Below are 21,707 nucleotides of genomic sequence, written 5' to 3'. Positions count from 1 at the left end.
AAAGAAACAAAAACATTTCTGAGACATACTGGCCTTGTTTTCTGCAATGATGGTAAGCCACTAAATGCCGAAATATGCACTAAAACAGAGCTTTCACAAGATAATGATAGTTCACACTACTGTGTGACTAAACTTCCAGGAGACAACGAACTTTTCAAAATCGCCAGCACAGAAAAAAAAGGTACAAGGTCATGGTATTTGGGGGGAAAATGGTAATTTTTAAAGCAATGAGTGCTTGTATGAGAAGCAGAATTTACTAAAACGTTTTGACAGGCTGGGAGAGTGACAGGTTTGGAAGAAGTGGTAGGGAAAGGAGAACGGACCAAAAGGCGAGGAGAAAGTGTCCCGGGTAGGGACTTGAACGGTGCATTTAGCTGCTGCTGGCGGGGCGGGGCAGCCCCTCGGTCCCTGGAGCGCTGCAGCGCCCTTCGGCAAACCCACGCGTGCGCCCCGGCAGCGGGAGCGGAGTTGCTGGCCGGAGCCCGGTTCGCGGAGGCGAGGGGCGCCAGGGAGGACAGCGCACCCCGGCGCCTCTTCCTCCTCGGGCGGGGCGGGGAGGCCGCAGGTGAATGCGCCCTTTGTCCCGCCGAGGCCTCAGCAGACCCGCGGCCGGACGCTTCTTGGGGCGGCAGGCTCGGGCACCGCGGCCACGGGCGGTGCTGGAGGGGAGACCCCGAGGCCCCTCCGCTCTGCCGCTCTCCGCCGCGGCTCGGGACTGCGGACGGGACCGCGGCTCGCACCCCAGCGGCGCGGAGGGGAGCGGAATGGGCGCGGAAGGCGGGGCTGGGAGGGGAGGTGGAGGCAGCGGCCGGGCCCCCTTGGCCGCTCCCCTCCTCAGAGTCCGACAGACGCTCCGCGGCTGACCTGAGTGCGCCTTCGCCGACGGAGCCGCGACGCGGCCGGGCAGCGGCGCCCGCACGGCCGCCGCTGGGGGCTGACCCCTACGGACGGAGCCGAGCCGGGGCCGCCGGCCCCGGGCGGGAAGCAGAGGCAGCGCTGCCGGCGGCCGAGGTGGGTGAGCCCGGGGCGGCCGTTGGCGGAGCCGCCGGGGAGGCGTTCGCGTGCGCCCGCGTGGCCGGGCTGCGGCCGGGTTCCGGCGCGGGGCCCCGCTCGCCCCGCGGCCGCCGAGTCGGGCCGGGCCGGGCCGGGACAGGTGCCCCCGGAGGGCCCAGCCTCCCGCGGGCAGCGGCGCGAAGCGGCCGGGCGTCGTGCTGGCAGCACACCCGGCCGTGCCCCGGGCGCGCTCTGAGCGAGGAAAAACGCCGAGCGGCGCTCTCCTGCGCCAACCCCCCGCGTTTCACTAAGTTTTCTGCAGCGCTCAGCAGAATGTTTGAAGAGCGGTGAGTGATTTACTCGTGTCCCGGGTGCTCACACCGCCGTGCCCGCTGCAGCAGGCACTGAACAGCGGGACAGTTATCCCTGGCCCTTTCACGCTGTCATTTTCCGATGGCGCCAAGGGAGCGAGATGTGGTCACTGTCCCGTGCCGCTCCCATCACCTCATCGTTATCATCATCGCCTGTTTATTTTACCCAGTTTTCTTTTTCCATGGAACCAGCCCTGAAACCACTTACTCAGGATAACCTCTCACTGACTTTGGGTGACGTTTTCTCGGGGTAATGCCTGCACGGTGCGGATCCCCGTTGGCTCAGTGGTAGAATGAGCCTGTTTTCTCAGTACAAAATGCGATAGTGCACTCACAGCATTGGAAACTTGGCATTGTGCAGCTGGACATCCTCTGTTCTCATTCACAGCTGCCTCCCAGAGCAGCAGGGGTGTGCACTGAGGATGGACATTGCTGCAACTGTTTTCTTTCATAACTGTTGTGACTTCGATAGGGCTACAACCGATTAGTTTCTGTCTCTCACAGGACTCCTGATTTTTTTTTCTTCAGATGTATTCCAAAAAGACACATGCCGTAGATTACCCGTCTGAAAATTCACAAGGCACTGAGTAGTAGAATTATAAATTTCTTGTATTTTGGGTTTTCCCAGAGTATTACTGTGCTTTGTTATTGGTTGTACCCAAGAAATAATTTTATGTTAACTCTGGAATCAGAAGCCAAGTGGACTATTATACTTCGGCACTTATGTTTCCTTGCATGCAGTTGCATGGCTGTAACCTGTATTTACACAGATGAGCGCATGCATTCATTCACACACACTTTCTTTTTTCTTTCTGTTTTGTTTTCTGCTGAATAAACCATTAATGCTGTATTTAACATTTTATTAAACATTATTTCCTGAAAGAACTAATGAATCAGCTTTTAGGATCAGCCACTGGCATTCTAGCTCATGGATTTTTTTTTTCACATCATGGTATCATTTACTACATCCTCATCAGTACAAACCTTTAGCTAGAAACTATTACTGGACTGTTCATTTCTAAATTTTCTAAATTTAGCATGAGAATCAAGTGAGTCAAGTTCTTCCACACAGCGCTTCCCAATCTAAAACAGTCTTCTGGATCCCCAAGATAGTGTGGTGGCCAGAAGGGGAGAGTTACAAAGTTGCCGGGATCATCGTGTAAGCTCATGTAGATTGGTGGTGGTAACAGTTGAAAGCTCAATGGAGATCAGTACAGAAGAACAAAACAAGCAAACAACAAAACTAAAAAGCAGCAAAGATCTGAGCCACAAACTGTTTTAACAATTTTAAGAAAGGCATTACCTAAAAGAGAAAAAAGTCAGCCTATCAGTTTATATTCTCTTTTTTTTCCACACCAAACTTTAAAAATTAGGGGGTAGGCCTCAAAAACAGTGTGACTGCTCCTCTGGGTTCTTTTAAAAATAAATCTGAAGCTCACTGCAGTTGTTACCAATTTTTTCCAGGTAAGTACCCTGTGGTGAGTTCTGTTTGTAAACTATTCTCTGCCATTGTAACAGCTAGAAATACAGTGTATTAAAACATATAGAAGCAGAAACTAGTCTTGGGACTGCAGGAGCTGAGGTTTTATGAAGATATCTGATACCCCAAAACTTGTGATAAAAACACTGGGACTAGCCCTAGGAACAGGGGGAAAAGTAGAAATGTGCTTTCAACAGCCTGTGCTTTCTTGTGTGCAGGATATACAAACCATCCATTGGCTGGTGTGGGAAAGGGTTAACAGTCTGACCTTCAGACAGAAGCTCTTGTTGACCCTACTCTGCAACACTTGGCTGAAAGGTTATGCCCAAAGGGAGGGCTTGCTAGCAGGAGGGGAAAATCTGCAGAGAAATACCTAGCAAAAGAATACTTCTGTTTTAGGAGTCTGGTGGCCTGGCATAAAGCAAAGCCCCACAGCAGGCGGTACAAGACTGTAGGACTCATCCACTGAGGGAATCAGACACAGTAATAAAAGGACAATTGTCAAAGTCTGACTTGTCCATACAATATCCCAAAAGGCTTATGGATGTAAAAGAATCATTAGTTAGCAAAACAGTTTCATATCTAGTAATTCAGCTGTTCAGTAGGAATGTACATGAAGGAGATCCCTGGTCATCACTGGCTTAAAGGTACCACAGAAAGTCACACCATGCTTTGACACCTTGAGTTCCCAGTGGTGTGGTGCTGGTGCCTCTTCTCCTGCGGTGTGTGACTGATGCATGCGTGGGAAGTCCTTGTTGCAGGGTCCTTGCAGTCCTTGTAGTTATTTTATAGCCTTCAAGATACTGTCTTTCCTGCTATCCTAGGATTTTTAGAAACATCTGTTTATCCATTCTCTTCCTTTTTTTTTTTTTTTTTTTATGGCTTCTGATTTCTTGTAGTCCTTAATACCTTCAAACCATTTCTGCTAGTATTAATACTTGTGAGTGATCAGTATTGCCAGTGTACCTTGGAACAGCATGAGTGAAGCTCCAGCTGTAGTTTCCTGACAGTCTTGAAGGGAGAATACTCCTCTGAAGCCAGGGAGTAACTGTTAGGTAGACCAAAGCTGAAACCTAAATCATAAAGCCTAAAAAGTATTAGGAACAACACATTTCCATGGGCTTCTTCCATCAGCAAGTCTCATGAACTTACCAAAATCCATCTTTGGTTCATTTTACAAGTTATTTCTGTAAGTTGTTTCAAACTTCTTTGTTGTTATTTAAGAATTTTCCACCTGAATTAATGCATTCATCCCACTGGCGACATGGGCGTTTAGCTTAAATACTATTTTTCATCAGTGATTTTGTTCTGTTGATTCATATCCTCTCTTAGTATCTTCTTTACTTAAAAAACAAGCTGAGCTTTTCTGTTCTCTTCTCAGAGGACAGACTTGCCTTTCCTTAGGTTATTGTACCTTCTCTGACAAATGGGTGGAGGAGAGGGAAGAAAACATTTTGAGCGAAAACAGGCCTCAAAGTTCCAGTAGGGCATTTCAAAACCTGTTTTACATCCTGTGTTTGTTTTGCAGGGAGTTTCCGCAATGGAGAAGAGGGAAGGTGATAATCATGCCATTGATCAGAGTGCAGGTCAGAGCATCGTGCCGAGAAGAACTACAGGAAACCTTAGCAATTTGGTAATGTCTCTGTAAAAAAGTATCTCATATGTCACACAGAATATTTCAGTCTTTATTTGATTTTGTCCAGAAATGCAATGTTCCAGATACACTGACATATCATCATACTTATAAAGTCTTGTCACAATAATGGCATAAAAAGATAAAGATCATCTCATTCAATTTAATCACAGTCCATGCTAAAAAATGCACAAAGTTTTGGCTAGCAAAAAACTGTTTGAGGTTAGTTGTTAGTTGCATTTTACCATATGAGCAAATCACTGTAGAAATAATTTTGGATTTTTATACAGGAATATAAAATTTGTATTCAGAGAAGTCTTCATAACTGCCACATTTTCCACATCACACAAAAAGGTCCAGAAAAAAAAAATCCATTCCAACAGCATTTGCTTCAGTGACTCCTGATGCACAGAAGTGTTCAAGCTACAACTCTCTATTCTAATGTAAATTGTCTCACAGGCTGTGAAATACGGAATTAGGCTTTACAGACTCTCTTCAAGAAACAGGTATCTCTAGGTGAAACTTCGTACAAATGCAAATCTCAGTTTGTGTAATTCATACCAACTTCTGATTCTGCAATGCATGGACTACACTCTACTTTACAGATTAGAGAATAAGTTACTTAGGCTACACCTTTGCTATGGCAAAGAAATGTTTTTATCATCAGATAAACATGTATTAGCCATTCAGCTAAAAAATCCTAATGAAGACCGTGCCCACTAATTTTACTGTGAGGTACTGTAGGCAAGTCAGTCAGATGTGGTGGGAAACAAACAGGCTACCTTGTTTCCATTTAGGATTTTACAGCAAGATAGCAGTGTACACTTTTTATCTATGTTAAAACACAACACCTACATATAATTGAAGATAAACACAAGACTTGCACCCACTAACTCTTGCATGATTGATGTGTAGTACCTTGTTTGAATTGGCCTCTTAATGAGCTTCAATGTAAAATTTGATTCTTAAGAATAAGACAGAAAATGTTGCTGAGATAGGAACATCTCCTGTATTCTAGCAGAATGTTAACTTACAGCTTTCAAACTACTAATATTTGTCTTCTGCAAAACAAACAGTGCCATTTCGTTTTCTGGCGATCTGGACATCTGTCACATCAGCCACTCTAAAGCTGAGTCTTTGCAGCATTAGTTCAGTTTCACTTTATATTTCATTGAAATATTAAAGGAATTATGTGTTTATTACCTAATGTTATCAGTTCTCAGTTGTCCACCCCTGAACAACTGTCTGCTGCATCACAGCAGACAGTTGTTGGTACACATATTTTCATTTTGTATGTCTACTGATCATGTGCCTCCTTCATGAACTATAAACATGGGACAATCTTTAAATATATTATCTCAGTGTAAAACAGTTTATAATATTACACTAAAATTTTGTACTAGCTTAGCTCCTTCTAAAGTCTGTGACAAAATCTGCTGTAAGACTACAATCAAGCCGTACCTACTTGGCAGCAGAAAATTCAGCTTTTTAAACTGAAGTGACTCAGTTTCACGAGGTTTCATAAAAGTTAAGAGGACAGTATTACATTTGTGAAGGACAGGAAGAAGACCATTGACTTGATGCTGGAGTTGACAGATGTGCAGTCTAATATGCTGGATCCCAAACATTTCTAATTGCATCCTTATTCCCCCAATTAAATGTCATTAAAACAGCAGTGAGTGAATGAAATATTTTATTGTCTTGGCTCTGGATCCTGTTGTCGTGCATATTATTTGGGCTACATCAATAAGTCTGTCACTGAAATTTGGCATTTGAAATCTGTAGCTCATATCATAAGAAGTTGTAACAATGCTTCACATAATGTAATCCATCTTCTCTTACAGTGTAGTTAACTTCTTGGAATTAAAATCTATTTTGAAATCACCACAGGTAATGAATGAAGAATACAAAATCTATGCTAAAAGTGCCTCACTCAACTACTGACTATGCTGTTTGAAATGTTATGTTTTCAAGCTACCTTGTGTTTCATAGTGTGTATGTTTTGTATATGGTTTCAGTGCAGTATGGTGGAATAGCCATGACAGCAAATACTGTTATTACTGAAGTTTTTAATCTTCTCTTGAACTCACTTAGTATTTCATTTTTGTCCTTTCCAGAATGTGGATATGCAAGTCACCAATCCATCCGAAGCAGCTGCACTTTTTTCTTTACATCAAGCACACCATTTTGGTGAGTTTGAACACTCTTCAGAACAACACTGCAAGCAGGATCTGTTCCCCAAGTGGCACTTGCCAATGAAGATAGCATCTGTGATCTCATTATTAACATTTATTTACACTTCTATGAGAGATGTCATATATCCTTTTATAACCAGAAAGGAAAATGTTTTCTATAAAATTCCAATCCTCGTCATAAACAAAGTTTTACCAGTGGTTTCAATTACCCTTTTAGCACTAGTATATTTACCAGGAATATTAGCTGCTGTTTTCCAGCTGTATTTTGGCACCAAGTATAAAAGGTTTCCCCAGTGGCTGGATAGATGGATGTTATCAAGAAAGCAATTTGGACTTCTCAGTTTCTTCTTCGCTGCAATGCACGCCTGCTATAGCCTGTGCTATCCAATGAGAAGATCATACAGATACAAGCTGCTGAACTGGGCATTCCAGCAGGTATGATGGGCATGCAAATGCCAGCCTTTCTGTATCCAGGAAATCCTTGTTTTGGTCACTCAAGTAACTCTGGATGGGGGGAAAGTAATTTTCTTTGCCTTAGTTTGATTTTGAAATAGATCCCCACAGAGCACTGTTAAGAGCTGGAGCAGGACCTAGTTGTTAAAGCATGTAATGGAGAGTCAAGAGTCATCACAGCTGTGCCAGTGTGAATTAAATAACTCATTTTTGTCATGTGAGATTTTTTATCTCTCTGTAAAATGTACATAATTATACCTGCCTCACAGGAACATTTAAGTCTTTGGACACTATTAATTTAGCATGGATTAGTCTTCTCTGCACCAGTGGAATCTAACTAGAGAATCTGAGCTCACACACCATTTTTAGACATCTTTGTAAAGTGAATTAGCCAGCAATGAATGAGGGCTGAGCTAAATCACAATGATCTGTATTTGCCACAAACTAAATTTATGAATTCTGGTGGCTCCACAGTTGGGCTGATGCACACTAACTTGTTAAAAGAATTTCAATCATGCTTCTGAGTCATGGGCAACAATTGGCTGCAAAGCTCTCAAGATCCTCTGGGACCAGAGCAGGGCTGTCAAACTCATTTTCACCGGGGGCCACATCAGCCTCGCAGTTCCCTTCAAAGGGCTGAATGTCATTTTAGGACACTCCTAAAACCGTGAGGCTGATGTGGCCCCCAGTGAAAATGAGTTTGACACCTCTGGACTAGAGAGTTCCTAATACTTGCATGTAGCTTTGAGTGCCATGAGTACTGCAGTATAAGGAATATTCCAATATAAGGTATAGATTGCAAATGTACATTTTTATATCCCTCAAAGTCTAATCTAGGGTTTTATTATAAACACAGCTTCTTAAGAATTCTGTAAACAGTCAAACTACCTGTTGAAAACTCTGAAATAAGCCTTACAAGTAATCTGACTTGAATGGATTTCCATAAATTTCCTTGAGATTCCAGTCCTCAAGATGAAGAAGCTATCATATTTGGGGCATATTGTGCCATAGTGATCACTAGCAGCATCAAAGGGCTGTTGACATCAGTTTATTAAAATCATGACCTTTTCATCCATGCCAACCATTGTATTCAGAGCAGTTGAATGTACCAAGTTGTTGCTTTAAAAAAAATAGAGCTAAACAACTGTCCTGGCAGGATACCATCATTAAGAATGCCTGCTGAATTAGGTCCCTAAAATAGTGCTGTTAATAAATTTCCTGTTGTTATAATCTCCCAGATACGGTATTTAGCCATGGATGGAATTTTTTTGTCAAAGAACAAGATTTCTCCTGCTGTGAAGTGAGGCTAACCAGCCTCAGAACTTGTCCCTCCTGGGCCAAGATACTGATGAAGGGTAAATTCTTCTCACTTAAAGCCCAGCTTTGCTCTGCAGATACTAGTGGAGTCTTTGTCATCAGAAGTAAATAGCAGTTACATTCAGAGACATTCAAATAAACAAACATACTGTGTTTCTTGGCTTGTTTCCTGAATATCATGGTGAAAATAGCTGTATTTCACACAAATGGCTGTGTTCTTTTGTCAGGTCAAACAAAAAAAAGAAAATGCCTGGATTGAACATGATGTTTGGAGAATGGAGATCTACGTGTCTCTAGGAATCCTGGGACTTGCTTTGCTGGCCTTGTTGGCAATAACATCAATCCCATCTGTCAGTCTCTCTTTGACCTGGAGAGAGTTCCACTACATTCAGGTACACATAAGTGTCATTATTGTGTGTCATCAGTCCTCATTTGTAGGACTGCATGTTATCAATTAAGACCATTAGGAGTTGGAAATATCAAACACAGAGGAGTTGGTGAAACCAATCTCAAAGTTTGTTCTGTACTCTTTCTTAATTGCTTTGCAAGAAATGTTCATTTCATTTGATGGTTTATCAGGAGAAAAGGCTGTCATGTTCAGGGTATAAAGTGGGAAGAAAGACAACTGCTTTTTTGTTCTTCTGACTCCATGACCAGCAACAGTTGTCCCTTCAGGACCAGTTCTTGAATTAAAGACCTCTGGTGCTGAAGGCATTTCAATCATCTTCTGGGCACCTTATGTTCCAGGAATGCCCTGTGTTCTGCTGAATTGGGAGTAGGTGGTATTGAACCACCCAATGCTGTTGCTTTTTGCTCCCTTGGAACTGTTCTGGCAAATCTTTACTGCCTGAGCAGTCATAGCAGGTGGCTGGGAAGTCCAGGAGAAGGCTTCTGTCGAATAATACATGCAAAGGTCTTCCATCTGCAGCATTATTAGCTTCATAACCACCTCCAAAATGTGTATTCTGAAATGGAGACATCTTAGAACAGATGTATAATCAAATCCAGCCAGTCCTGAATTTGCTACAGATGTGCTTCTTTCATTCACCCAAGTATCTGGTGTGCTCTTAGTTCTCCTGTATTATATGCAGTTATAATCAGGGGTTGTTCTGCTGACATCAACACACTAGAGTTAAACAAGTGCTGAATTAGGACCCCGAACATCAAAATTTGAAAATTCAGTGACCTACTAAATATTTAGTGTTTGAAAATTTTACCTGAATTTGAAAAGTAGCTCTGAAATGTATCTCTTCCTGCAATTAGTGATTTGAAAACCTGCCCACTCCATAAAGTGAATCATTTGTAAGAAAAGTTTTCAACTCTACAGAAGAGAATGTGTACGGACAGTTCTAGCGCATGATTGCTTTCATTATTCAGCATGGTGAATAAACCCAGAAGAGTAATATTAATCTATTGGATTAGTTTTGTAAACAAATAACCTTTATACTTGATAATCAGATTCTATAGATACAGCACTTGGAAAAGCAGTGTTTGACTTCACTGATGACTAATTCCATTTTTCTAACAATATCAAGATTGCTATGCAACAGGAGACTCAAAATTACTAGTAACTCTAGCATAAAATTTATTTTACTCCTGAATTTCATAGACATCCTAAGCCAAATTTATCACTTTAAGTGGACTGTAAATGGACTGAAAGACTTCAGTTTCCTACTTTCCCACTTTTGTCATAAACTTACTAGTTTCTAATTTTAATTGACCTTATTTTTTTTCTTTGCAAACAATTAAGCCATTTATAAATATGCCTTTGAACTCATAATAATTCATCACAGAAATAAAGGATACAGATGGCATCTATAAACTGAGATACTGAAAATGGACCCTTTTTCAAGAACAGTCTGTGATCCATGATCTGTTCTGTATATTAGCTAAGTATCATAGCAATAGCTGAAAAATGTGCCTCATCTGCTTCCTCTTATGGTGGCACAGAGGGCTACAGTTGGGTCCTTGAATTATAGTTCTTAAATTTTAGATCAAAGCAAATAGTCTTATTTTCTTTGATTTAAGTGTGTTGGTTTAGGCCCTTCCTGATTTCCATATTTGCATAACAGAGTACTCTTTTTGTCAAGTTGTAAAAAATAAATAGCTTACTATTTTCTTTCTCTTTTCAGAGCAAGATGGGATATTTAGCTCTCCTGCTATGCACTGTTCATGCACTGGTGTTTGCTTGGAATAAGTGGGTTGATGTTAACCAATTTATCTGGTACACACCACCTTCATTCATGGTAGCAGTTTTTCTTCCTATTGTGGTTCTGCTTTGTAAATGTGTACTGCTCCTCCCATGTTTTAGGAAGAGGATAAAAAAGATCAGGTGTGGTTGGGAAGCTAACACACAAACCAATCAAACCAGCATGACTTCCAGACTGTAGATCAAATACGGACTTTTCTATGTATGTAAATATGCTCAAGGCCACAAAATGTTCACTAGCAAGCTCTGTTTTCATAGTTTCCATGGATGTTTCTTTTTCACTTTTCATTTTGACTTCAGGAGTATGGGATTCTGCACCTTTGCTAAGACAGAAGGTGGAAACATTCATTTCATGGTTTAATCTGTTCAGTGTTCTGGTATTGGATCATTTCTTTCCTCTGACTCACTGCTTTTAAAATCCAAGGGCGTCATTGCCTCCATCATAATTCTTTTGTAGGCAAAAGCAATCGTAAATCAGTGCTTCAGATGACCACAGAAAGTAAATAAATTATTACACCACAGAACCCAGGAATGCTTTCTGCTTCCCACAGCCATGTTTGTACTTTCATTAAATCTCAGTATTATAATGGGACAATACAGCTAGAGTATTTACCATCCAATTCTCCCTTATCACCTGCATCCTACGTTTCATTCTCCGGAACAGGGACCTTGGCACATGAGCCAGACAGAAGCTGTGTGTTCCCACCAGGTCTTGAACTTAGACAATTGGGCAAGCAGAACCGCAGGGAACTTTACAAGGTAAATCTCCTGAGGCTGGGGCACAGTCTAAAAAAAGAGATTTTAGACTCAGATCACCATCTTATACAGGACTAGGTGTGTCTCTGTTTACCGAAAACGATAAAACATTTCCCATTTTTTATGCCATGAGCATGTTCTTTTGTTTCTGATGCTGGAAATTTTCCATGCTTTTGACCTAAGCCTGCAGCCCTTGACATGCTATACTTTATTTGCACAAATTATTCCAGTGGGATAACTCACCTAAGGTAAATGTGTTTTTCTGTTTACTCTAGGGCCAGCACAATTGTGTGACTGGAAGAAAAACATTAAAAGTAGACATTTGAATCTTGACACTGATTTGGTGAAATTTTCATGTAAAACAGCTTCTGAATGAAATTGCTTTTGCAAAAACTTTCATATAAGCTAATTAAACCTCACTTTCCTTATGTTGCATAGGTCTGACTGAATGTCTTAAATGAATAATTCATTTGTTATTATCTATTTTTAAATATGCTGTGCAGTAGTTAATATTTTAACTCAGTATCAGGAATATTTCTGCCACTCTTTCTGCATGAGTTGACTATGACATGGACTGATGATGCCACCTATTGCTGGGATCATCTGAGTGAAAATTGTAATTGGTAGTGGCTCTGGTATTAAAACAAACAGGAAAACAATGTATGCATAAAAAAAAAACATGTAATACATGGTGCTAATGATTCTGTAGCTAATAGTTCTGTTGTGCATTTGTGGACTTGGTACACTGAGCATAAATAACAAACAAATTAAATAGCTACAGGGATAGTACATTTTGTATTTTCCTGGTTATAACTCCATTCAATTATTGCAACTTAAAAGTTTGCCTTGTTAATATTTGCACTTAACGTAGTACTGTGAAAATAACCGGGGACATGGTGGGCTGTATAATATAGACTGAAGAGAAACGAGTGGCATTGTGTATTACATCAGTAATGCATGACAGAGGTAAACACTCTAAAACACAGGAAGCTGGTCTGCAATGTTAACCTAAGAAATTTCTAACAGAACAGGAAAAGTGTGGTTGTCAATGCATTAGTATTTACATTTTTATAAATGAAATTAATCTTTTAGAAGTTCTATTAGGGATAAAGAATAATATTTGCCAAAGGCTTATTCAGAATACTACCTGCACTTTGTTGCCCAGAGTCATAAAAAAAATAATACAATTATTTTTCTAATGGAACAGGTTGAGGCAAGTGCAATGATGAAGAAATCCTTTTGTCTTCTGTATTGTCCACTAGCTACCCAAAAAGTGTGCTCAAACTTACTACTTAGAGCAAAGCTGAGACTGTAAGTATTCCAAGCAACACCTGTATACATCTGTTGAAAAGAATGACACTTGGTTTTATCAAAGTATACGCTAAATTGTGTTAAATTGTGCTCTCCAAAATTGGCCGTGCTGCTCCCTTACTTAAAAAGTCTGGAGAATTTAACTTCATCTCCAACTTCATTAAATTCTGGTCAAATAGCTTGACTAATTGTTTACAGCTGGTCACGGAAGCCAGCCCTTTGACACTGAGGAATATGAACAGCTTCAGGGGTAACAAAACATGCAGCACAATAGAGCAGAACCTGACCCTTGATAACTGAAAAATAGTGAATGAAGACACTCCTTGGAAGAAGCCATTCCAAGCTATTCATATGGCATGTATAAAACAAAATCAAGGCAAATGTCCAATTGCATTTGGAGAGCAAAATAGTTCAAAGGAATGGTAATGGGCTTCAAGGCTTTTCACCTTATTATCACCATTACCAACTGTAAGCTCTGTAATCTTTTGCACATGGATTCTGTTACAGATCACCTTGATCAGAGAGCACTGAGTAGAGGAGTATGGTCAATATGTTTCTGAAATTAATAGAAGCTGGAAGTTAAGGTTCTGTGCCTTTGGAGTCTGCATCGTACTGCACAGCAGTAGGATTTAGGCCACTAAGTCACTTTTGAAAATGGGGCTTTAATTCCAAAGTTGGTTTGGTTCTTCTGAAATTTTCGTCCAAATTCTTAAAACCTTTTCTCTCTGAATCTGTAAGATATTGTTCAATTTGGAGACTAACAGACTGATCCTTATTGCAGAAATCACTATAGGTACCACTGCTAGAAAAAAGAGACCAAGAACTCCGTGTGCATATAAACATATTACCTGTATTCAACACTTTGCAAAAACCGTTTGAACCATCTGTTCTAACACATCTTTATCCAGGCAACAGAAAGGAACTGGTGTCTGCACCTTTGTATTTAGTGTGTAAAATCAGAACAAGGCACATCACAAGCACAGAACTCCTTTCAGAAAGTACTAAAGAACATGTACATCTTTATCTTCTTTTTGAGTGCAGCAGTGATAAATTTAGATTCATCCCTCTTCAAGTGATTTAAAAATCGTGTCCTAAGGAAGCACTCTAGCATAATGCCCTACTCTATGCACTTCTTACACAAGGTGGTGCAAACTAGCATAACTTAATTAATTTAAATATTTTAATATGGGTTGAAATACTAACATAAATTACAAAAGAAAACCAATTTCAAAATTATCACATACTATCCAAACTGATCTTTACACCCATTGTTCAACTGAGGACATTAAGCACACTTCAGATTTTTCTCTCTAGCATTGCTTAGGGGCAAAACCAGAAGCCTCTTCTACTAGCTGAAATTTGCACACCAGGAAAGCTACTCCTAAGATCACACACGACACCCAAATATCCAAACAGCTTTTTTTCCTACTAGTTCTCTCAAGTAGGAGCCAGGTTTTCTGCATCACAACCAGCCATTTTTCTAGAAAGCACTGTTGAATGCTTTGAGCTAGAATTTGAGACCTTGTGCCAAGACTCTTCCCTGTTGTTGAACAAACTACTTCACCTCCCAGTCTGCAGAACTGGAGCAGTAACACTTTACAGGCCATTGCAACAGTATGTTGGAGCTTTTAAGGCATTCAGTGAGGGAGTGGGGTCATGCAAGGGCTATAAAGGGCTACAGAAGAAAATGCAATTGGCTATTTTATTTCTCCCTTTGTCATAGATACGCTTTAGTTCAAAACTTAATTAAAATAATTGCATATGTACCTTTTATGTTTACATACCTATTTCAAAATTCAGTGTCTTAATATGCCTATATACTACTATAATGCATAAAATCAATGTGTGTGCAAATTTTAGGCACTTCTTTATATAACATTGATTACTTTTGTAAAACTATGCATCATTAAATACTTCAGTGTATACTGTATCTGCCATTGTGTCATATATATCCACAGTATAAGGGTAAAAAGGCACAGTAGACTCTAGAAGAGCTGCTGCCACAAAGAATAAAAATGGCTTCAGTGAAGGGGAGCCATTTTCCCCATGCTGGTGCAGAGGCTGGAGCATCCAAAGGAGAGAAGACAAAGGTATGAAAAGCAAAATGGACACTTTCATAGAGGGATGTAATGAAAGCACATTTTTGCTGCCAGATCTTTTAACTGACAGACTGCATATTCTAGCATTCAGAGATTTTGTGAGAAGGAAGGGAAAGCTGATCTAGTTGTAGAGTGCTTTGAATCCCTATGATCCCTGAAATCACTGATTAAAGACCAGGAAAAGCTCAAGAATGGTGAGGGCATTGAGGAAAGGAATAAAGGCATATTTGGGGTAATAATCCATCACTCTAGTGTCAGTGGTTTTGCAATGCCTCTACAAAGGCTGCAAAGTACTTCAGTTGTTACGTGTCTTTGGTATATTTAAGTCAAAGACATAGAATTGAAACTCTGGAGAGATACTAATAAATTTTTGAAGGGACTTGAGTGATTTTATGCCAAGTTTACCTGGGGTTGCTAGATCGCAGAATACTATTCCCAAGAAGTGGTACCAACAGTCAGTGCTTAGAAAGCCAGAGCTAGGGCTGTGCTGGCTGTGGTTTAATGTAAATTCCCGTTGACAGCAGCATTTACTGTAAGCAGTCCCTCCCTTTGGCTACTCTTCTCTGTTCTCACAGTTCTGCAAGTGTTCAAAGCTGTGAAGTTAATCAGCCCAAGGAACTGGATCCAGATGAAAAGTAATGCAGGGAAAAGAATGATTCAGCCAGATCCATACACAGCACTGATTCACCTCACAGCCATGCACGTATGCCAGCAGGAAGGACAGGAAAAGGAATGGCTTAAAGCGGCAGCTTAACTAAAACCAGCTTAAACTGTATGGTTCAAAGTACTCCTAAAATTCAAAACACCAGTTATTTCATCCTATTTCAGTAGCAGGAATGTTTCATTGCTTCAGTTATTTGTCATGTTCTTAGTTTTCCATGAATCAGTAGGCAAAAATGTGTCCTAGAGATTGTGACTGAAAAACATACAAAACTGACTGACCTCTACGTGACTGTGGAATATGTGGCTTCATTTGCAGAGATGATGAGCTCATGTCTTCTTTTCTGCCACATCCATAGTTTCTAGTAGTGTCCCTTGATAAGGTGAAATGTTATGTTAACCTTTTTTGAAATCCAGACTCATTTATTTTAATCCGATTTTCCTAAAATGGCAGTAAAAGAATCATTTAAAAGAACAAAACAAAAGGATTTTTGAAAACATACTGGATCCACCCCTGGAGAATGTAGTCTCCTGTAGTCACTGTGTCTGGCAATGGCTGATCATTGCCACTGATTTTTTTTCAGTAAAGCCCGGTTTTCTTGATACCATCAGCATGCTCTGTTGCTGATGGCAAAATAATTTATTTCAGTGAGACCTTGGACTCCTTTAAAAAAATCTCATTGAACTCAGTTACAGCAGGGTTCCACTTTTGCATCATTGCTTGAACTTTTTCATAGATTGAATGTAACATTTGAATGGGTGTAGTGAGGCTAACTCATTATGTATAATAAGTTCTTTGAGATTTTCAAATGAAAATAAATAAAACAAGTCAGGGAACAAAACTCTATAAACTTATAAAAAAGAAGACCACAGCTACTTCCAATAAAGATGATACAACAGAAGATACAGTTGTTTTGTCCTTTTTTGTTTGTTTCTTTTTATGTATAATCTTTGTAGCATGAAAGTATATTGCTGAGATAAATATGCCATATCCTTGACTTAGTTAAAGACGTATAGTTCCTGTGGGACTGCTAGAATACTACTAGTGCTATTGATGGGAGTATTTGGTCCTTAAATTTAATCTTTTGGGCTCACTATTAAAAAAAGAAGTGAGGCAAGTGTGAGGTTTTTGAACTGGACAAGTCAATCTTGTAGTTTGCAGTCTATATACATGCTTACACTGTTTTGTTGGGAGATACTCTACTGAAAAAAAAAAAGTTTTCCACATTAATGTCTCCATTCCTTGAAATACTGAGAAGTATTTTATTGCTGGACTTGAGGAATGGCCACATAACCCATCTCTAATTTTTTCTCTGCCTTTTTCTCCAGTCCTGTGACTCATATGTACAACTGAATGGCATTTCTCTCTTGCCTCTCCACCTGTACCTGTGCATATACTAGGCCCTACTTTTGAACAACACATCTCATTCATTCATTCATTCATTCATTCACTTAAAAAAAAAAAAAGCCAGAATAGGGAAAAAAATAGCTGCTTGCATGGCACCTCAGGCATCGCTGCAACAATCTAGCAGCCTAACAATTATGTGATGGCACCCATAATTAAAATAATGACGGCTTTCTCTTGTGCGTTCTAATTTGCAACAGACTTAGTATTTTCACAAGGATATGAACATCCTAAATTATTTGTTCCCAGATAATTAATGACAGACAAAAGGCTATTCTGCGGCAGCAGCAGGCTTGCGACTATGAAGCTATGCAAAGAGGCATTAACATGGAATGGGAAGGAATAGGGAGATCTGGGACAAAGAGGAAAGGAGACACTGCAAGTACTCAGATTTTCTTAGAAGAAGAAGTAAAGGAGCCCAATGGATATTAACAGGGAAAAATAAGTAAGTGGAGAATACTGAAAGAGATTAATGCAACATCATCATGGTAGTAGGGAACAGAAATCCTTAGTCAGGGTGATGGGTAAAATGGAGGGCGAGTGAATGACAGAAGGGAAGGAATCTGAAAAAACTGCAATGAATCTTTGAAACAGGGGGTGGGAGGGAGGGCTGTTTATCCACATGGAGCTGGGGAATGAAATGAACTAACACAAAGAGCCCAGATGTGTGCAGAGTTTGGCCCGCAGAACCTGTGAAGTTGCAACCACTTCTTCATCCCTGAAATACCATTTGAGGCATTTCTGGGGAAATCTGTTCAGATTCTACTGATATGTATGAACACCAGCTAGGTTAGAAGTGATTCTGTGATGTAGAGGAATTATTCTCTGAGATGTAGCCCTACAATTTTATTATGGATGAAGAACATACTGTTTCTGAAGCTGCGGATACATGAGTTAAAGATATTGCTGCACTTTTCATAGCAATCTAAACACACACTGAGTTATCTTCAAATAAATTGTACTTATAGTGAAGCAGACATGGCTGCTTTACTTCCTGGTAAAGTGTATAGCATGTTGTGCTAAATGAAGGAAAACATTTATGTAAGACCCCATGAAGCTAAGCCACTCTTAAACATTAGTTAGGCAAAATAAGAAACCAACTGAAACCAGAGAATTAGATGGTGCATTAGACTATATTCAGAAAAGTAATTCCTAACAACTTCAGTTTTATCCTTGTTCTTATATCACTATTCTCTTGCAAATATTTAATCCTCACCATTTAGTTCTTGCAGAGGCAAAATTCCCAGTGAAATCAATGGGACTTTTACAGAGCTATTCAAAGTCACATTTGTCCCCTGCAGTCACATAAATATTTCAGGTCTGCCTTTTCCTTGACACAATTACCAATAAATTGTTCACCTTCTTCACTGTTTGGCATGGACTCTATTCCGCCATGTACCCTTCATCAAGCCAGCCTTATCAAGGGAACAGCACTAAAATTTATTACCATTTCTCCATTACTAGAGACTGGCCTGGAGCACTCCATATCACAACACAGCAGCTGAGCCATGAAATCTCCTCCTCACCAACTGCCAAGTTGCATTCAGCCTTGTTTTAACATCCTATGATTGCTTAGTTATATCTAAGTTCCCACCTGAAAACTCTTCCATATAATTGGGTCCTTTCATGTTTCTGGCACTGAGGTGTAAAAGAATAAGGGAAAATTGGTGGTGAGGCATGCCAGTGGTGAGGAAGAGGAAAATGAAGCAGGTAGGATAAGTGGGAATGGGATATACTTAACTATCAATACGAGAATGATGTGAGGGTGAATGATTAAATCAGGGGGAAACTGAGAGCCTAGAAAAAGTTTGGAAGATGGAAGAGGCGGGGGGTGTATCATGTACTGAGTGGCCCTTTTGATGCCATTTTCCCTTTGATTTCTCATTTTTATTCATCCCTGATCCACCTTGATCCTTCCCTTTCTCCAGCTTTGGTCCTTTCCCTAAACATCTTACAGTAAGTCTTGTACATTCTCACAATCCCCCTAGAATTGCCCATAAAAATTTTCATACAATTCTCTTCCCCTTGCATACCATAACAAGGCCCACATCCTTTTAGGAAAGCACCTCTCTATCTTGCATTACACTTCAGGGGAAAGAGTTTCTTCTGTTGATCACCTTGATGGGTTTCACCCCAGGGACAAGGATCTGGTCATTCTCCGTGGTCTGTCTTGGCAGTAGGCAGTTTGGCTCCAGTTTCACTGATTACCTTGCTGGGGTTCCTTTGCCTGTTACTGCTCCTCTGACCCTCATTGGGTCTCTGTGTTCACCATGATTAGCCTTTGATCATTTAACCTGACAATACAGAGAAGAGTATCTCAGATGACCGAGGTATGGACCAGCTGCTTACAGGGAGAGACTAACAAGGTGGAAGTTCTTCAGATGAGAGACAAAGGTGAAAGTGGATAAAATCAAGGTTTATAAAATACTGAAGACAGTGGGTGAGATAAACACAGAACTGTTTTTCACCAAATCCACATTACCAGGACTAGAGAGGATTCAATGAAACGAGTAGATCAGTTTACAACTGATTAAGGAAGTGCATCTTTATGCAGAGGGCAGAGCTTGCTGGCATGGAGAGCTGTGGGGGCAAAAGGCATCAGCAGGTTCAAAAGGGGGTCAGAAAAATTCAGAAACTACAAAGGACTTTGCAGGCACGTACCCTATGACATCACTAAGACAAATAGATATTTGGGAGGAGAGTACAAAATACAGCAGCCAGGCTTGCATGCTCTCCTTAAAAAGCATTTTCTTTTGCTGCTCTTGAACAGGTATTAATGGGTTAGACAGGCTAATCAAGTGGGGTGATTGTTACATTCCTCTACGTAGAGAAGAAATCTCAGACTGATAGACTCCTCTAAGTTTTACAGCTGGAAAACAAATGTGTTGGGAATGAGAACTTAAATCCTGAAGAAAAAGCTATTGCCATGATCCTGAAAAGAACTGCTTATCTCTTGGGCTCTGTAGCAACTCACTGGCCTCAGCTCATTTCTGTGGAACTAACTACATAAATGAACTGGGAATAGAATTAGTATTTCATTGATCCATAAAGATACAGATTTTCCTCTCACAGCACTAAGTTGTTGAATTATGACAGTTCCATTTTTATTTGTCAGGGAACGTTTTAAATAGCTGGTATGGTCCCATTCAGTGAATCTGAATGTTCAGGGTAAACTAACTGAAGACCTAACCTATGACAAGGTGCATGTAATAAGAAGGTTGCAAATATTTTACATGTTAAACAGTATATGTATACATTTTCACCACCATGACACTAGCTACTACACAGTGTGATCTTCATTACTTTTCATTTTGCTTCTGCTCTCAAGAAAAACCTGTGCTTTGCAGCTTTGTGAAGGAAATTTGAACTCAGAGAGCTAAAATCCTGTTAGTAAAATAAACACATTAAGTCTTGGGCTGTCAAATGGTGGCCAGGCCGCAATCTAGCCTGTGCGTTCCTCAGCTACTCTACTATTCCAGCAAGTACAGGGAGTTTCAAAAAGATGGACCCAATTTCAAAGCAGTGTGATTTCAAGCTGGGTCCATCTTTTTGAAACACCTCGTATTATTGTCTTTTAAATGAGTTTTTCAGTTTTGCAATATCCATGCTTCCCTAGGAAGGATGTATGTCTGTTCTTGGTTAACAAGTCAACTGACTGAAAGTTTTGCTCTGGATTCAATTGCTTGTATTATAAAAATAATCTATTTTTCCCCTGGCTTTGGGTCCAACAGTTATTCCAGGCACAAGATCACACCTTTAGAACCTACTGTCTCACTTTGTAGATGCCTTCTAAGATGTGCAGGCACAAACCAAGAAGAAATATTCTGACCTTCTGTAACTTACACCACAAAGCAAATGTTGTTTCAGAGTTACAGGGAGAAATAGGAAGGTCATACATGACCTTGTGCTCTACACAAAGCCAAGGACAAAGGTCCTGAAACCCCTTAACTGGGCTTCAACAATAGCTATGGAAAACCATAGTCAGGGAAAGCTAGGAGAGGTTTCCTTCCTTTAGCTTCTTTCTGGTGACTAAAATTAATTTACTAGATCATAAAAGCAGAAAAAATCCTCACTGTTTTTCTACTTGGATTGCCTTAGAAACAGAATTGTAAGCCTCGATGTCCTGTACTTTTAGGTGCTTTGGGTTTGTTTGTTTGTTTGTTTGTTTGTTTTGTGGAGGTCCTCTGTTTTGGTCAAATCGCCCTTAATTTGTAATTCTTCTTCGGAAGTAGATACCCTGTCTTTTTTCACATTATTTTCTAGGATTTCTCAACTATGGTGTATTCAATGTGCTCTGTAAAGGGTTTCCTTCTCTTCCCTTCATTCTATCTTCCTCTCCTCTCCTCTCCTCTCCTCTCCTCTCCTCTCCTCTCCTCTCCTCTCCTCTCCTCTCCTCTCCTCTCCTCTCCTCTCCTCTCCTCTCCTCTCCTCTCCTCTCCTCTTTCTGTTTTCCTCCTCAAAAAGAATATAAAAGTGTTTTTATTTATCCATTTCAGTTTGTCCTGCTTTCCTTGCTTTTAAGTACTGAAATTCAGAACCTAGAGGGTCTAGAGGAAATAGTGATACCTGGACAGTGAAAAGGGAACACTACAAATTGACGAAATCCAAAGAATGAAGGAAGGGAAGATATTTTAGTTGAGGTATTTACCATTCATTTTTGTTCTTTGTTTAGTTAGTGGTTAGGTTGCATTTTTTTTAAATACTATCTTTGCTAAAAACCAACATCTTTTCAAGTAAACAATGATATCAGATTAATTAAGAAATCAGAAAGACACAAGGAACAAAAGTACAATTTGTTTCTACCAAAAAATACGGTAAAAATAGG

At 40.3% G+C, this 21,707-nt stretch overlaps 1 protein-coding gene across 4 annotated transcripts; it reads left to right on the top strand.

Annotated features, from left to right (window-relative positions):
- The first annotated feature begins 305 nt into the window (after positions 1–305).
- STEAP1 (STEAP family member 1) lies at positions 306–14,646 on the top strand. Of its 4 annotated transcripts, XM_082046860.1 has the most exons (7): positions 816–1,011; positions 4,373–4,477; positions 6,595–7,107; positions 8,670–8,834; positions 10,575–10,688; positions 11,316–11,410; positions 11,683–14,646. In XM_082046860.1, the coding sequence occupies exons 2-7, from the start codon at positions 4,385–4,387 to the stop codon at positions 11,699–11,701; spliced, it is 999 nt and encodes a 332-aa protein (XP_081902986.1). In that variant the 5' UTR covers positions 816–1,011; positions 4,373–4,384; the 3' UTR covers positions 11,702–14,646. The 4 variants fall into 4 exon arrangements, 3 of the variants coding, with proteins under 3 accessions (XP_081902985.1, XP_081902986.1, XP_081902984.1); XR_014183466.1 differs by having other exon boundaries at positions 820–1,011; positions 10,575–11,410; XM_082046859.1 differs by lacking the exon at positions 816–1,011 and adding an exon at positions 306–565 and having other exon boundaries at positions 10,575–14,646.
- Positions 14,647–21,707: the final 7,061 nt, after the last annotated feature.

The sequence above is a fragment of the Streptopelia decaocto genome (genome assembly GCF_964273445.1).
Source record: "Streptopelia decaocto genome assembly, chromosome: 2".
Taxonomy (NCBI): Eukaryota; Metazoa; Chordata; class Aves; order Columbiformes; family Columbidae; genus Streptopelia; species Streptopelia decaocto.
The sequence above is the reverse complement of the archived record's forward strand: the minus strand, read 5'-3'. Positions and strand labels throughout refer to the sequence as shown.

Excerpts from the sequence above, each read along its gene's own strand:
- STEAP1 (XM_082046859.1), top strand. The coding sequence starts at position 4,385 with ATGGAGAAGAGGGAAGGTGATAATCATGCCATTGATCAGAGTGCAGGT. Across the intron at positions 4,478-6,594 it reads CAGGAAACCTTAGCAATTTG|AATGTGGATATGCAAGTCAC; the intron begins GTAATGTCTCTG and ends TGTCCTTTCCAG. Across the intron at positions 8,835-10,574 it reads GAGAGTTCCACTACATTCAG|AGCAAGATGGGATATTTAGC; the intron begins GTACACATAAGT and ends TTCTCTTTTCAG.